Here is a 17,866-nt window from a genome sequence, read left to right on the forward strand (position 1 = left end):
AGTAACGTTATGCTTTTGCCGCCTTCTCCTGCGCCGTCGTTACTAAGCAACGGGGTATACAGCTGCTGGCTTGATGACGCAAGCGAACCGCGGATCGGACTCAAATATTTTATAATATGAACGCAGTCCAGCGGGAGCAGGGGAGGGGGGAGCCATCGAACTCGGGTTCGGACTTCGGAGCAGGCAAGCGAACCAAGTGTGAAACCATTATTAATTCTTACATTATCTTTAAATAATATCGTTTTATTATGCAGATGTCTGTCACGGAAACAAGTGAAGCATTCTGAACCAGATCACTGCGTTTGTTACATCTAAAATAGGCGCTAAAATAATAAAAATAAAATAACTTAGAGGCGCTATATATATATATATATATATATATATATATATATATATATATATATATATATATATATATAAATCTGAACTCTTTAATTTCTCTGCACGAGTTCTTCTTATCTGCGTTGGTCCGTTTATGTTCGAAAACAGAAAGAGCGAGTGTTCTCGCGCATGCGCAGTGATCGTGACGCGCTCGACGACATTCCCGGAAGTGTGTCTCTCTCTGGCATCGCGCCGCTCCCTCATCGCGCCATTGAGAAGTCCGGGACGCGTTCTCTAACATATTGACTCGCAGCACCCGCAGGTCCACGGTAAGTTTTCATTACAGAAACACCACTAAGATCTCATACAACGCGTGCAGAAAATATCACACAGCGTTTTCGCTCGCGTTTTTTTTCACGGTAGTTTCGTAGCTCCGTATCTACTGTAGGTTGACAAGACAGCAAGTTGATACATGCATTTCCTGCCTGCTCCACTAACTGCGTTCAGCCCTTTAGAAAAACGATCAATGAAAATATCTGTATGTTAGTTGTATGTCTCAGACTGGAGGGATTGTGTTTGTCTCAATCTGATCACATCCTGACCAGCCCAGATCTGACCCGATCCTCAGGCGGTGTCTGAACATCAACATTAACGTTAGTTAAAAACATGAGACTGTCTTTTTTTTTTTCTACGAAACGGAGTCTTTCAGAGATTTAACTTTAAGAATGTTTCATAAAAAATAAATAAAACATTTTGGCAGCATGCGATCTGATCCCGTGCCTGGGTAAAGTTGCGATTTAGATCCTCTTTTTGGAATCATCCAGAAAACGAGACGCGAGCTAATGTAATCAGGTCATACACTGGAGCGGTACATCTCTGACCTGAGAACGAAGGGCCAAGATCAAGGAAGCAGTTTCAGAACTTGTTTTATTTTTATTTTTTTCTGCCGCGGAGACAAACTTTCACACAATCGACGGACCCGTTGCATGCATTCGTGATGTGTGTGTGTTGGTCTAATTAGAGTCATGTCTAGCAGAAAGCTTATTTAACTTTTTCTTCCTGCCGCTAAATGAAGTTCGATTAGCAGCATTAGCTTGCTAACATGAGGAGGAACTTCCTGGATCAAAGATGCACGTTCATCTTGACTCGGGGTGTGTGTAACGAAAGCTAATTTGCTGCATCTGTATTTTTTTCTTGGGCGTAAACGACGACTAAATAAAGAGCACTGGGTGTAAAATTAACAACAGCAGGAAAATGTGTCACGGTGCTGATAAATTAGGCAATCAGCAATCTTCATGATCTTTTTGTCTTCCTGTAAATCTCGTTTAATTTAATCTGGCTGTTAATGTGATGCTAAATGTTTGTCTGAGCACCGATTTAATGCTAGGAAGTATTTACACAACATTTCTTGTGTTCTCGAAGGGAGCCCTGACTTGATTACCAAAAGCCCTATGCTGAAATCGGCCGAAACAAATAAAATCCAGTCTGATTTCCTTCCTGTGCAGTACAAGTGGCGCGATGTATTTTCTAGTTCCTTCTCTCTGAGGCCAATCTACGCTTCTTACTATGGGGACGAATCGGCTCATGAATATTAACGACGTAACTTGACGGGTCGCCCTGCAAGTCTAAACTGATTGGCTGAAAGCGGAAACAGTTAGCGAATGAGCGAATCGTACTTGGCCTACGTATATTAATCAGGTCACGTGATTGGCAGCGTCGGCAGTTCTGAATGAATATTCATGAGGTGTGCCTTCGCCGTAGTATCCGTGGTTTAGGTTTGAGTTTGTCAGGGCGGTGTCTGCAGGACGTTGTCCTCAACTGTGTTGAGCAGCCATTTGCGTTATTACTGTAAAATATTTGTCTCGTAGGTTACATCGTGAATATGTTCTTGGTTTAAAGTTTGCTCAGATGTGAACGAGGGAGGGTGGTGTCTCTGTCCTATATACTTGAGCACAGTTCAGTATTTCAGCTCTTTTCACTGATCTATATATTATATTCATATATGTATTATAGATCAGAGGCTATATTAGAGGAATCTGAAGGCAAAGCAGGTTGCCAGTTGAGTTTATGATGTTGAAAATGTCTGTACGTGCACCTTTGCATGACTTATGTCCAAAATGAGTATAAGTAGCTATCTTTTTATAACCACTGTGGTGTTCAGGATTTTGTTTTATTGTATTATAGAAGGGAATATGTAAAGCAAAAACAAAACAGGATCTCTTAGTGTGGTTGTTCATGTCTTTGTCTGAATTGTATAGCTCAGCCGATTGAATGAATAATAGATTTCGATTTCCTTTATGTAGTTTTCCAGGCAGACATCAGAGCGCTGTGATGAAGCCACATAAAGGTCAGGTCTGGTGGGTCATCTCTGATATGAGCGCCTCTGTAAGTGCCCCCGCGGGCACCGCACGCTTTTATTGACCCCGGTCAAGATAGAAGGCAATATAAACTTATTTTAGGGTTTTATTTTTATTTTTAGCCTTCTTTGTACAGACAGGCCTAGGTCTATTTCTGTATTTACCCTGAAGCAGCTTAAAATTGTGCTTTTATTTCTTCAATCAGAGAAGCCATCATCACAACAACAAATCATTCTAGCCAAACAGATCCTGTTTTTAATAATAGGCCTAAAAGGGTTAAAAATAACACTGTTGTTCACTAAATCAGCTTGATGTTTATTCATATCCGTTATGCATCACTGAAACAATACACTGACTGTACTAAACAGCAATATTTCACCACAACTGTTTTTTGCCCAATCATTTTAATATTTCAAAGCTGAAACTGACCGTTTAAAAGATTTGTGCACAGGGCAAGTTAAGTTTCATACGCAGCACTGTAAAATGTGTGAAATTCATAACGTGAATGCAAATATGTGTGGCATTTCTGTAAAGGGGTTACGTAACGGGCATCAGTTTTAACGGTCGGTTTTCTCGTTTCTCCTGCCACAGCGAAGCAGCAGTTTGAGGAAAGTCTTGAAAAGCAGGTTAGTTGTGCAATGTTAAGTATGTGGACTGGGACGGTATCAGTGCATTTTGTCTTCTACACCTCTGTACATTTATTAGGAGAGGCTATACTGGTAAAAATGGAAAAACCAGTACAATTTCAAACTAGTTGGAGATTAAGTGTATATATTGGTACAATTTCTAAACTGCAGGATGTGCATAACGTTTTCGTATCCTGCTCATATTAGTTTTTACTTAAATTATGGAGAATTGTGGATTTTTTACTGGTATCTAAAAATTTGGATTTGTAACAACCTTATTTCAAGCCATAAACAATTACACGATATATATCTTTGTTGTTAAATAAAATTAACATTAGCCTACATATACACCCGAACATCTGTCTTTCATAGCTATGTTTTCATTTGCAAATGTAAGTTTAATTTGAGCGCAGTGGTTGTTTCTATGTTTTAAAGCTAATGATAATGTGATATGATAACAAATGCTAACCCAAGTTATTTGAAACACATCTAACACAGGAAGTTGAAGAAACAGGAAGATGAGTTAGCATCACCAGTAGCACCAGTTTCAGTTTTGTCACAGCTGTTGTAGTTTCCACCACCGCTGTGTTTGTCCTAGTATGTTCATGACAGGAGCCATAGTTGGGAAGGGCTTCTTGAAGTGTGATCTATTCCTGTCTCTTCTCTTCTCGTTTCTCTCTGTCTTCAAGGACCTCTATCTTTTCTCAAGCTTTCTGCAGCCTTAGGTCTGTGGACACAAATGTCTCTCAGTGTTGGAAATCACACTAATTTCTTCCCCCTGATACATCCAAACTCCGCCTGAAAGACGTCCCTTAGGGATCACAACTTTAAACATCCCCTCCACCCACTTCAAACACTTCTCTGGCTCCATGTTTGTTTTCAGTTAAGCCAATCGCGAACTGCAAATCAGCACTGCTCCCCCATCTCTGATGGAGGCTATGCTATTGATTGTGGAGTATGAGGCCATGGCTGTTGCTAGGGAAGTCTCGTCACAATCTGCCCAAACCATAATCACCCCCCACAGTGAGGCTGATGGATCTGAAGACACCTGCTCAACACAGCATTGACCTGCTTTCACTTTCTTCTGCTGCACTACACTTGTCACTGGGTCCTTTTAATAGCTTTTATTCAAACATAATTTGGGTTTCTGGTGCTCCCTCTTCAAATCGTCACCACGTCAAAGCTTTTGCTTTCAAGTCGGCATGAAACCGTGATCTTGAACATCTTTTCCTCATTGTGACGGATAAGCTGAATGGAACCGCTTCTCAAAAGAAAGCTGGGACTTGATTTTGTCCATTGATTGGATCATTGATTTGTTGTTAATTGCGGTGATCGTTTCAGGTCGCTTGAGGGAAGGGATTGAAACTGAGAGACTGTTAGTAGGGAAGCTACCTTAAAATTGCTTCTCTTTTTAGGTAACTAAAGGCTGGGAAGGTGATTCGGTTCAAAACCACTTTTTGTTATGTTTGTTGAAAGTCACATCCTGATAGCAATCACTAAGTTATGTGATCTAAATATATTTATATTGTCTATGGATGGCAAAGGACCATAAAAAGTTTGTCTAATAATATCTATTGGTCCGAGGACTACGATAGGCGGTCCTACCTGCTTGTCAACGGATGTATTTGTGCACCATGATCTCGCAGACATCAAGTCCGTTTCATGACGCTATCGCAGGCCGAGCGAGAATGGAAAAGCTTATTATTATAATATTAAACATTTTGTACTATGTTTTCTCACCAGTGAATGAGACATGAGGTATCATCTGCCATGATTTTATTAAAAATAAATAAATGACTTTTTAAACCGTTTAACCAGTTATTAATAAGTCAAAATTCTTAACGGTTGGTTAAATGAACCAGTGGTCATTGGTTAAATGAACATCCCTAGTCTGTGCATGTTATTACATGTTCGCTCGAAGTATGTGGACAGTCTTGTAGCATTTCTTTACAAAGTCACATCACAACTACTGGTCTGGCATGAATAATACAGCGCTTTAGTCATTTTCCTGGATCCATGCGAACTGGGATTGTTTTGAGAAAATAGTTGTCTGTATGTGAAACATTTCTGTACATCGTTGTCCTGTAAACATTTAAAACGAGAGTTTAATGTTGTCTCAGAAGGCAGCTGCCTACGTAGGAAGAGTTGGAAAAGAATGGAATGTTTACATCAGAAGTTTTCCCTCAGTTCCAGGGAGCGGCAAGGATAGGAACAAAGTTCCTTTTCCAGACTTTGTTTAGAATACAACAGTTTGGACATGTGTTACGACCCCATGATAGCTAAAATAAGAATTCAGGTGGCTTTTAGTGCTTCCTGAATGTGAACAATAAATATAACCTTCGGTGGATAACCATATTTAACATTAAACTGCCTGTCTCTTCTTGGAAAACTGAAGATGTTGTTGAGTCATGCTGCAGTTATGGGTGTATCCTGTCAGATGCTTCCAATAATGGGAAGTTACCACCATCTAACACCACCTGACACTAACAATTATCGAATAATGGTTCATCACTGTAATGAGACTACTGACTGCTGAAGACGTGCCCCACCCCAGCTTCCTGTTTTAATAGGAAATCCATCAGCAGAGGAAAAGAGCCATTTCATTGGGTTTTATTCAAGAGATGATCAGTTCTGTGCCGCTTTTCTTACCCTGCTGTCATTCTTAATCATGTTCAGCATAGGATTTGGGTTTTTTATGTGAAGTTCAGATGGTTTCAGGTGCCCAGGAACATTATCATCGAGTCCTGCGGTGTTGTGGTGTGTGTCAGAGTGTTTCTTTACTGACTCATCCACTCTCTAATTAATTTCAGTCATCTTGAGTTTGAGCCAAGCAGAGTAAGTGCTTGTGTGGTGCTCTGTTACCCACAGATCCTCCTTGTGCTGAACGGTGGAGACAATTGTTGTTCTTGTACATTGTAGACGTTGAGGCTCACTTTAGTTTACTTTACGTCTGAGATTAGCAGTTAAAAAATTCTGTCACTTTTTTACCTCAACCATTTTGTTTTGCACTTGTCTTTTTTCTGACACAGTGTTGCAGAGTTTGGAGTTAAGTGGGACAGGAACTCATTTTCTATGCAATGGCACGCATGCAACACAGTTGTGCATCTATGAGGAGCTTTGGATGTTTTCAATAAAAGCTTCCTTAAAGTAAGGATAGGCGATTTCAGAGAAGCTAGCAATAGCAAGCTAACTTTGAAAGCATAAGATCTCACCCTCACTGCAAATCTCTCTCCAAAACCCATGAACGTGCACAGACAGAGAAGAGGCTTGAAAAACATTGTCAGAATTTAAATGGCAAAATGTCCTTTGATTATAACGCCCAGCCCTAATTAGACACAATTATTCTGATGTATAACTTCCTATAATATGCAAATAAAGTTAAAAGAATAACTTTTTGATGCAAATATTTTGGCAATTCTCTCCTCGTAGTTTAGGTTTTAATACATCATATCTGGTCAGATGTTTACCTTCAAGCTTAAACATTAAAATGTTTCAATATCAAAGCACAAATGAGATGACTGGAAGCCCGCGCAACTCCAGTACTGCTTTCTATTGGAAATAATCAACCTCCAGACTGTCAAAGATCATGCAAAGATGGCATTAATGATTCAAATGAAGAGCCAATGGCTTCTTACTTTTTTTTTTTTTGTCTTTTAGTCTGAAGCCCTTTCAAGAGAGTGAAAATAGTTCTGTCTGGAAAAACGAAACAGCATCTAGTGAGAGTCTCACTTTCCCTTTCCTAGCGGATCAGACCTGCTGTTTAATTAACACTAGTGCTCTCCATAGTTACAGTTTCCTGGCTGTAAGATCACCTTGCATAACAATTTTAATATCCAGGAGTCTTCTGCTTCAGTTCACTTGGACACTGGTATGGATGATGTTACCACAGTACTTTATCATGTATGTCTAAGGTGTTTGTACACCTGAAAAGACCTATTTTCCAACACATTTGTGTTGCTGTAATGGCACAAGGTGTTAATGCTACTGAACAGCCTTGAGTTCTAGTATCTAACCTGGTCGTCCTATCAGTGCAGAACATGTTCATTCACAGGTCTTTGTGTAGACCTGAGGATAAGCCGGTCTCTTGAGGAGACTGATGAGGTTTGTCAGGTAAATCCTCTTTACCTGGCGCCGTTTGACATCCCAGCAGTCTTACTGACACTTCCCTTCTTTAATTAGTACTAATCTTGACGACATAATCTTGTTGGGTTTCGTTGTTGCTCGGTAACGAGCCTAATCTCAGGCTTTGTAACCCTTAGACTAGCATGTTAGTCTTGCTCAGACTTCCCTGGTGGTATTAGTTCTGGATGATCCCTCATTAGAGTGAATTTAGCTCAGATGCACAGAACTGAACGGAGAAGTCTATGGTGCTAATATCCAGTTTGAGTTGTTTCCACTGTTGAGTGTGAGAACTGGCGTGACAGCTAGCTTTGTTTTCAGTGACTCTAGGTTATGTACCTGCTGCCCATGTTTAGGAAATAATTGTTACAACTATGTTAAATGGCCAGTCCATCGTGCTCAGCTGTGTGAAATTAGCCTGCGCTCTCTAGTGCATATTAACATTGAGACGACTGCCAAATGGCTAATGGTGTTTTTACTCTGGCAGCTAAAGTGATGTGATCTGGGCATAAATGCAGTTTGATGAACTGTGCTTGCTGCAGGACCTGTTTTTCATGTTTTAATGATTCTTCAGCAGAAACAGATTGTACTCCGTGAATGAACCTTTTCAGCTCCAGAAGGGACATGAGCTGTTTTTTAATTATTTTTTTTTAAACACTGATGTTAATAGATAGATAGATAGATAGATAGATAGATAGATAGATTCTGCTTCCCTTCTGCTTTCTTCTTCTTGACTAGAGAGGTTACAATACTATGAAAACACTAGTTTTTAGATTTTAGGGTGTTAAAACTTCTGCTATATCTTTACAAATTGATTCCAATACAAAGAAACTAGGGCCATTTACCAAAAAATGTAATTGTTTTTTTTATTATTATTATTTGTCGTTTATTTTCACAATGGTGTTTTTGGAGGTCTGAAAACATAAAATAAAAAAAAGAACGGGGTGTGCACATTTTTGAAAATGATTCTGGTTTAGTCTCTGTGTGAACAACAAAAACGCAAATTTATGAAAACGCTGACAAATGCGTTTTGTGTGTATGAAGTAGTATGTGTGCCGATACGTAGTGTTTTATTGCAAACCTCGCCACTTACTGGCCTGGCATGCATAATGCAACGTTTTTAGTCGTTTTCGTAGATCTGTGTGGATCGGGAACATTTTGATAACATTGTCGTCTGTGTGTGAAACTCTTCAAAAACACACAGGAAAAACGCATCCATCTTCAGAACATTGTTGTCGTGTAAACGTACCCTCTAATACAAAAATAACTGACAATAAAGGCACGTTCACACAAAGAACTACGAAGATAACTATAATGGTAACCATACCAGTGTCCACAACAACACACAATAATGTTCTGTTTATTTGAAGTGTGTGCTGCAGTTTTGTCATCTGCCGCTTTAAATTTTCAAGCTCTTTAAAGCAGGATGCATTCCGTTTGGCTGTCGATGAGTCAAATAATAAAAAATATTCTGAAAGTAATTCCCACAATACGTTCCTCTTTGTCTTTATCATTATACTTGAGTTGTGGATGTCCCTGTTCTCATGTAATTACAACAATTGACACAACACTTTAGCTATTGTGTTTATTTTATAAATAGCTTTATAGCTATTTTATTTTTAAGTAGCATAAGCTTTAGCACAATTTGCATATTACTTCGATGAGAACATTGGGAAAGACAAGAAATAGTTTTGTTTTATTAAAAATAAATCAAATTAAGATTAATGTTATCAACACGGATATTATTCAGCCCTAAAACAGTTACACCCCTACATCAAGCTCATCAATTTGCAGAAAAATCTTGGACATATCCACTTTGTCTGGATTTCTGCGGATCCTTAATAAGTCTTAAATTTAGGTGTATCAAATTTAAGGCCATAAGGTTGAAAAAAGTACAAGAAAGTCCTAATTGTGATTTCAAGAGGTCTTAAATTTGGAAACGGAAAGACAAGGATTTCGATTTGGTGATATCTGCTGTTCTGAAAGCGCCCCCTGCTGGCAGAGAATGAGTGTGCACTTTCAATCAGCCCGTCTGCTGGTTTTGTTCAGTGTGAAAATTAACCCATGTTTTTAAGCAGAGTTGTAAATGTGAACTGGTGGATTAAGAAGTAATGCATTATGAAAGTGTAAACAATTAAGACGGTAAAATAGATATTTATATTATTTAATTAATATAATAATTTATTATTAATAATAGTTTAAATTAACCATTGATACAGTTGTGAAATACATTGTTTTATAAATCTGTTTGTTTTTGTGGAAACCTGTATCTGAACTGTAAATTACCATAGACATTGACCAAATTTGACAATATGGAATTTTATTTTATTTTTTATTTATTTATTTTTTTTTGAGCAGGTCTCAATAAAGGTCTTCTTAAGACTTAAATTTGGGCTAAAAAAAACAGTGTCTTTAGCATCACTTCAACACTTGTGGTCAGCTAGGTTGAATCTAGACTCTGCAGTGAGGTGGCCTCCAGGAGCAGGATGGGACACACATGGTTTAGTGCTAAGAGGAACATGGCAAGCCATCATGTGTCTGTCAAGCTTCTGATCCTGAACTTCAATCCCCAGCCGCTGGAGCAGGGAGCCAGAGCTCGCTGATGAAGAACAGCCTCTCTCACAGTCAGGGGAATGGAAAAAGACATGCAGTGTTATCTGAGTTCCTGTCTGACCGTGGCCAAAAGCATCCCCTGCCAAAACTAGACGAGGACTGCTTTCACAATACCAGGATGACTGGAATGTTAGGCTCTTTTATTGATTACATTGTCATTTTTCTAGTTAGGGCTAGCACAGAGAACTACTGTGAGATTCATCAGAACTGCAATCTGCTCAAAGAGGGGAGAATTTGGGAGTCTCCTAAAGTGTTACGCAAACAACATCTGTCTTGGATATACACACCATATGCTGGAGGACTGGTGTTGTGTTGTTGATCACTGGCTGTCGGTTCAGATCTCGTGTGTCTGTTCATATGTGGTCCTCATTACAGCTGTTCGTAAGATTAGCTGGCAGATCTCTTCTCTTTGTTTGAAACAAGTGTTTGGGTTTAGAGAAATGGTTACGCTGTTGGCAGCCAAGTGGAATTTCTCTGCTTGATGTCTTAAAGGGCCCTTCCAGGGTAACACTTACACACACACACACACACACATGCAGCAGAGGCCCCTGAAGGGACTGTTTTGAAATTAAGAAAGGTGATTACATAGGTGGCAAAAATATAAAATAGCCATTTTTGATGGAAAGAAATGAATAGCTACTTTTATTCCACATTACATTGATCGAAGGTTATTGTAACAATGTAAGAAGTATTTACTACTTTTGAATTTTGTTCATTAAAGAAATGTGTAATGAGCAGCAAACCTTATATTTTTTTTTGAAGGATCATGTGACACTGAAAGCTGGAGTAACGATGCTGAAAATTCAGCTTTTTCATAACATTTATAATAAAAATATAATATATAATATTTCAGAATATTACTGTTTTCACTGTATTAACTAGGGCTGCACGATGTGTCGTTTAAGCATCGATATCGCGATGTACGAATCCACGATAGTCACATCGCAGGATGTGTGATATAGGCTGTCGTAGCTGATCCATTATTCATTAACTGTACGGGCCAGCTGCTCCCCGGCCCTTGACGAATGTGATTTGTGGATTAATTGCACAGCTAAACCATCATAGAGTAAAAGTTTATCATTCTCATGTGTTTTTAAGTCCTGTCAGTTTAAGAGGGCAGAGAGAGAGAGAGAGAGTGAGCCCCGGCCGCACGCTCACCGTCTTCAAACAACACGAGCGCTGTCTTTCGCGCAAATTAATCACTTGACACGATGGTGTCGATGTTTAAATCATTTAAAATGAGAATGTAAGTGTGCTCACCCCATTTTTGTTTGTAAGAAAAATGTATTCGATTTCATATCGCAATATATATCGCAGAAAAATAAAATACCGCAATGTCATTTCTTCCCAATATCGTGCAGCCCTATATTAACTGTATAATAAATGCAGCCTAAGTGAGCAAAAGCGACTTCTTTCAAAAACATTCAGATATCTAATATCTTTCAGAACCCAAACCTATAATGTTCAATATCAATTTATTTCGAAATAGACATTTCTGAAGTGCCTGTTTCCACACAACTAAGTTTATTAATTCTGTTTTAATGGTTTAAATTGAATAATCAAAAACAATTTTGAATCAGCTGACAACAATTGTTAATACAAGTTAATACAATTTTAACAATAACTTTGCCCTGAAAATGTGCTTCAGTTTATCAGAAATGATGTTGCCTGTTTTATTTATTTAGATTCGCTGTGATAAATCATAATGTTCTTGTTTGAGTTTATTATTATTATCGCCAGTTCCATGACATCTTTATATTATTAATTATTTACTTTTTTTTTTTTTCCGGATCCTCCAATTCCACCCACATTTCATCATTGTGGAAATCATAGGGCTATGCAAATTATATTTCTATTAAAAAAATCTGCCTCAAAATTAGTTAACCTGTTGCACCCTGGAATTGTTAAAGTAAAAAAAAAAAAAAAAAACCCTGCAGCGGTCTGGTTGGTCTTTTGCAGATGCATGTGTGGCGTGTCAAAGCGAGCTGATAGTGATTGAGTGGTGTTATGAGTGTGATTTGGTGTGTTTAGCACGCCAGTACCATGTAAGGAAAGGAAATCACACAGTGAGGTGTCTCTGAGCAGGGCGAGCTGCACTTCTGCAGAACAGGAAACTACAGAAGCTGAGTGTTGGGTCACAGCGAGAGAGCACCAGCGCAGCTGCACTGCAGCACATCCTCTGCATTCACTTCATTATTAACATCAATCTTTGAAAGACGTACGAGTCTTAGGACACGAGTGTAAACATCCAGCAGTGAGTCAGATGTGAATGAACTGCTCAGTCGAGATGTACTGTTTATACACTACGGTTCAGAAGCGGTGCTATTTGTGTTTGTTTGTATCATAGCTTGTTTTTATAGAAATCCTGTACACATCTGATATAAATATATATTAAATTTGAAATGTGACTATCTATGTACACTCCTCGATCTCTGAGTGTGTGGTTAATTCATTTGAAATGCATTAATATTATTAAAATATTCACAGGTTGGAAGAAGTGATCACAAGACTTGATGTGGGTCAGATCTCCATTGCTTTAGTGATTTCTGATCAGCGTTTGGTAAAGACGGTTGGTTTCCTCTCCTCTGACCTGTGTGTGTGTGTGTCTGTTTTCCTCCAGCTGTCAATCATGGCCGAGCAGGAGCCCACTCCAGAGCAGTTAGCCGCTATCGCAGCCGAGAACGAAAACAGCGAGTCGGTCAACTACAAGCCGCCGGCCCAGAAGAGCCTTCAGGAAATCCAGGAGCTCGACAAAGATGACGAAAGCCTCCGCAAGTACAAGGAGGCGCTGCTGGGCGGCTGCACTGTTGTTGCAGGTGTGTGTCGCTCTACTGTACTCGCTCCCGCTGCTCTGACCCAGTTTGAAGAAACTTTCACACTCCTCACAACAGTCCCTTTCCCAGGATTCGTCCCATGGACCAGCTGTATTTTTTTTCTTATTTGATTAGTATGTCTTGGCATACAGCTGTAGTTTCACAGAGCCCACACTGACCTTCTCATCCCCGGGTCAGTCACATGACGCTCCTTTCTAAGATGATCTTGAAATAAGCTTGCAGAAAATAGCTGTGTATATATAGCCAAATCTTTTGGGTTACTTTGCTGGATGTTAAAGATAAACGGTGCATGCTTAGTTTCGTTAAGTGTGCGATTGATCACACCAAAATTGTGTGATTTAATCAGATTCAAAAAATATTTTTTTTATCGATTTACAGCCCTAATTTTTTCCCATACTTTTATTCAGCATGGACAGTTAATTGATCAAAGAGACATTTCTGGTGTTCCAGAAAATTCCAGTTCTTTGAACTTTCTATTCATCAAAAAACCTTAAAATCACAAAGATGTGAATTCATATTATTTTATATTGTAACACTTCACACTTTATTGTATATTTGTTCATATAAACGCAGCCTTGAGCTACAGAAGAGATTTACCGACCACAAACGTTTGATGGGTATAAAGTTTTATACTTTTGGTAATGTACATAATATATTTTACTTACATTTTAAGGAAAAAAGCGTATTACTTTTAATATTTGATTATTACACCACATGACACTTAGAGCCGCTGAACAGAAACCATTTTTTTAAATCAAACCTTTTCTGTGTAAAAGTCTTTCAGAATCACACGAACCCAACATGATTACAAAGACTACGTTTCTAAGAACTTGACGCATGTTTAAAACTAGATTTTTATTTGATATTGCTTTGAGGTACAATTAGCATCTGTTCTTCATTCAGATACACATGTTGTTCCAGTTGCTTATAGAACAAGAGACATCTAATAAATGAGTTTTACATTTCTGGAGAAACCTGCGACACAATGCGAAGGTTTAACAGGAAGTTTTGAGTGGATGCCGAAGCATTTTGGGAAGGTTGCTCTATGGTTGTTTACCGTCCTGACCACCAAATCTGTATGATGTCAGAGCCTGAATTTAGCTGCAGGGATTGCAGCACCCACACTCCAACAAATATCTGCAAAAAATGTATTCACTACTATATGTGGGTTGAACAAACCAATCGACACGGATCAAATTAATCATTTTTAATTCATTAATCCCAAATAATCACTGAAGTGGTGAATTCCCTCCCATTTACCACAGTGAATTTGAATATACTGATGTCAGTCTAAGGCTTTCCTCATGTACTTGTTTGTTTTGTGTTGTTTAGTGGATCCCAATGCTCCCAATGTTCTGGTGACACGGCTAACTCTCATGTGCGAGACCGCTCCTGCCCCGCTGACCCTTGACCTCCAAGGTAAGAAGAGATTACTAAAGTAATCCATATGAATCGAGCCATTTAGTCCAAGTCTCTTGAAGAGACACACTCATTTATTTTAGCTTTTTGTTGACTTATAAACAATGATCAGTACACATAGATAAAGAAAATCAAATATTGTATTGTAAACAGAAGCGCAAACATACTTGCTTGGTTACACTGGTTCCTGCACGTTTGAGCTTCCGTTCATTATTGACTATATATATATATTACATGTATATAGGTTTGAAAGTAAGTCTACAGCATCGATAGGTTCGAATGAGAGCTGTAATGTTGACACAAAAAAAGGCAGTGCATTGTATTAACAGTCTGAGATCATTTCTCTTGGATGTATCTATGTGTTATTTGTGATTTATGTTTTCACTAAGTCAAACCTGTGATGAGACATAATCTTACCGTCACATGACCCACATAAAGCACAGCAGTCTGAAAGCAAGAGAGCTCTGCGCTGGCAGAGAGAGAGGGGTGAAGATGAGCAGGCAGAGGGTGTGTGTGTGTGTGTGTGTGTGTGTGTTTGTCCTGCAGCCATCTGCTGGGAACAGCATTTAACTGCAGTCTGTCATACATTCACAAACAGACACACAATTAAACCCACATGGTGAACTAATGAGCTGCATCTGAGCAGAGTATTCTGTATGTTTTCAAAGCTGCGCTAACTTTGTGTGTGTGTTTGCTCCTCTCTCAGGTGATCTGGAGTCCTTTAAGAAGCAGTCGTTTGTGCTGAAGGAAGGAGTGGAGTACAGGATAAAGATCAGCTTCAAGGTTCGATGAACACAACTGGTAACATTTAGATGCAGTAATTGCTAGGAATGGATGGTATCACACAACTTTTGTCATCGTATGACGATTTCATAGCAAAGTAATTGAATATTTGAAGTTATTTCTACTGGAAAACAATGTCACATCACCTGTATTTTATAACTGTGTACAGGTAAACAAAGAGATCGTCTCTGGGTTGAAGTACGTACAGCAGACCTTTAGGAAAGGGGTCAAGAGTAAGTGTCCTTTAGAAATTACGATCTGATATTCATGTTCAGGGTACAATTCACCCCAGAGTCAAAGAGGTGAAAGTGTTGCTTTCCATATATATTTTTGATGCAGAGTGCAAATACAAATGGTTGTGTGTTTATTTGTGTTTAACTCAATGGGATCGAAAGGAAACTTCTGAATCTGAAAAAGACGCTGTTGTGTTGTTTGTCGCCCCTCTGCCTCCTCCACTCAGCAGTGCACCACGCCAACATTTGTAGCACTTTCCAAAACTGTGATAAAAACTAACAAGGTTTTAGAAGAAAAGCCACTAGATGTGGAAATCTCTATTGTACTTCCCTCATTAAACCAAAGCCTCCCATTAATGCCAGTTCTTCACCAGATTCTTTCACAAACATGGATTTATTCAATAATGAAACAACGCTGTGCTGCTCCGAGGTGGAGAACGGTTCTTCCATAACTGAACGCTTATTATTGTTGCCAAATGAAGAAGAAAACAATACTGTGTCTAAAATGTAACATACAGTATTAACTTATTTATTTTTGTAAACCGAATGACACTCTATAACGTCAGCTTCCACAAAGAAAACATTTTACTGTAACACACTTGCACTATCTTTGATTGCTGAAACAACCTTTGAGAATTAATTAACTTCACCTGTGTCTTGTTTTCAGTTGACAAGTCTGACTACATGGTGGGCAGCTATGGGCCTCGGCCGAATGAATACGAATTCCTGACACCCCTTGAGGAGGCACCCAAAGGCATGCTGGCCCGCGGCACTTACAACATTAAGTCCAAGTTCACTGATGACGACAAGCACGACCACCTGTCCTGGGAATGGAACCTGAACATCAAGAAGGAATGGAAAGATTGAGCTGTTTTCCTTCTTGCCATTCTCCTATTTCTTCCTCCCCTCCCTTTCTTCCTCTCCAACCTCCTCCAGTTCATTCCATCACCACCATCATCATCATCATCGTCATAATCCTGGATTAACTGCTTAACCGATTTAAAGGAAAAGGATCTTTCTCACTCCGTCCATTTTCCTACCGTTTTCTTCCCTCCCTCTCTCTCTCCCTCCATTCCTATCCCTTTCCCCTCCCAATGAGTATTGAGGCTTTTCATGAAATATATTTGTGACAAACAAAAACGTGCACAATCCATATTTTGTGTTTTGGTTTGTTTGTATATAAAAGTAAAAACAGAGGAAAAAAATATTCAAAAAACCTCATGAATACTTTTTGACATGGTTGTTATAAGTAATCTTCGCTGCCTGCTCCCTCGTGTTCCTCTTGTGTCCTAAACCCTTCCCTTGCAGCATTCCTTTCATTGACATTTCTTGTTTTCTTTTTAACCATGATCTGCCTTTATGAGTGGAATTGGGAGAAGGTGCCATTTGCTGATATTTTGCCACTGGCATTCCCTCACAACTCAAAAGTTTACCTTTGCCCAGAGTGAACGTGTCGATGCCTTTTGAGATGAGCCTAGGGTTAGCGTAGCATGGGTAACTGTAGAAATGTCAGCGATATGGTGGAGCAGGTCTTTACTAGGCTCTCGGTATGAATGCATTTGTCCAAATATGGTTTTAGCTATGTAGGGTTGGCAGGATCTGAACATCCTGTCCACTAGGGGACCTGTACTAAAAATCAGCCTTGCTGTGAGGACGTGTTTTTTTTGTTTGTTTTTTTTTGTTTTTTTTACCATTTCATCGCCATGTGGCCTTAAAAAAAAATATTCATGTAGCAAGACATGTAGGAGCTGCCTTTTAGCGTCTAGGTTTAAATCCAGTCAGATCTTTTTTCCTTAAGAGGCTGGGGTGCTTTACCGACTCTTGCTCCCTCATGGGACTGGCGGTTACACCTGGTGCCTTGTTTAATTGGCTCGATTTAGGATGGACCAAACTTAATGGCCAGTAGAAGTTCGTGAGCCTTGAAGCAGAGGGAACAGTTCCCCCACTCCAGTTATCACCGCCCGCTTTTCCAAAAACTGGTGCTTCATTTGCAGAATGTGCCCTTTGTTTGTGGTAAATGCGAGTTGCCAGTTAAGACCTTTTTAAAAAGCAGAAAAGGGCTGTTTTCACTAACAGATCTCCTCAAGTATTGAACAACTCGACTGAAAAATTACCAACACCATAGACTGTGCCTCCAGTATTGATGAGTGTGAGCTGCTCTCGCTGTGTTGACCTAATGGAAAGAAGAAAGTCAGGACTCTAAAGGAGGTGCATTGTAGTGGGACAAATCTGGAGTGAACCTAATTCTAATCTCTCAGCTCTAGTCCAGGTGTATTCTAACCTCAGTGTTCAAACAAGAGAGGATGTGCTCATGCATAACTGTACTGTTTTATACACGCTTGTCTTTTCTTCCTTTGGCAACAATGCCTGCAACGTTGTTGTTGCAACATTGCCTGCTTGTTGTGCTGGTCCAGAATGCTGCTTCTGTCTTCATCCGTTTGTACTTGTCTCTATAATAGCTGGAGATTACTGTTCACCTGTGTCAATATTAAAGTGTTCAGAACAGATGGTTTCTTTTGTCTTCCATTTACCAATATGTATGCTGTACCATTGATTTTTTT

General features: G+C 39.2%; 1 protein-coding gene across 1 annotated transcript; it reads left to right on the forward strand.

Moving 5' to 3' along the window:
• Positions 1-483: 483 nt before the first annotated feature.
• On the forward strand, positions 484-17,810 carry LOC127944892 (rho GDP-dissociation inhibitor 1). The gene is made up of 6 exons (XM_052541302.1): positions 484-650; positions 12,657-12,852; positions 14,203-14,289; positions 14,996-15,072; positions 15,242-15,305; positions 15,973-17,810. Exons 2-6 carry the CDS (start codon positions 12,666-12,668, stop codon positions 16,170-16,172), a joined length of 615 nt encoding a protein of 204 aa, XP_052397262.1. The 5' UTR covers positions 484-650; positions 12,657-12,665; the 3' UTR covers positions 16,173-17,810.
• Positions 17,811-17,866: the final 56 nt, after the last annotated feature.

Source organism: Carassius gibelio, chromosome A3, assembly GCF_023724105.1.
Source record: "Carassius gibelio isolate Cgi1373 ecotype wild population from Czech Republic chromosome A3, carGib1.2-hapl.c, whole genome shotgun sequence".
Classification (NCBI taxonomy): domain Eukaryota; kingdom Metazoa; phylum Chordata; class Actinopteri; order Cypriniformes; family Cyprinidae; genus Carassius; species Carassius gibelio.

Excerpts from the sequence above, each read along its gene's own strand:
- LOC127944892 (XM_052541302.1), top strand. The coding sequence starts at position 12,666 with ATGGCCGAGCAGGAGCCCACTCCAGAGCAGTTAGCCGCTATCGCAGCC. Across the intron at positions 14,290-14,995 it reads GCTGACCCTTGACCTCCAAG|GTGATCTGGAGTCCTTTAAG; the intron begins GTAAGAAGAGAT and ends CTCCTCTCTCAG. Across the intron at positions 15,073-15,241 it reads GGATAAAGATCAGCTTCAAG|GTAAACAAAGAGATCGTCTC; the intron begins GTTCGATGAACA and ends AACTGTGTACAG.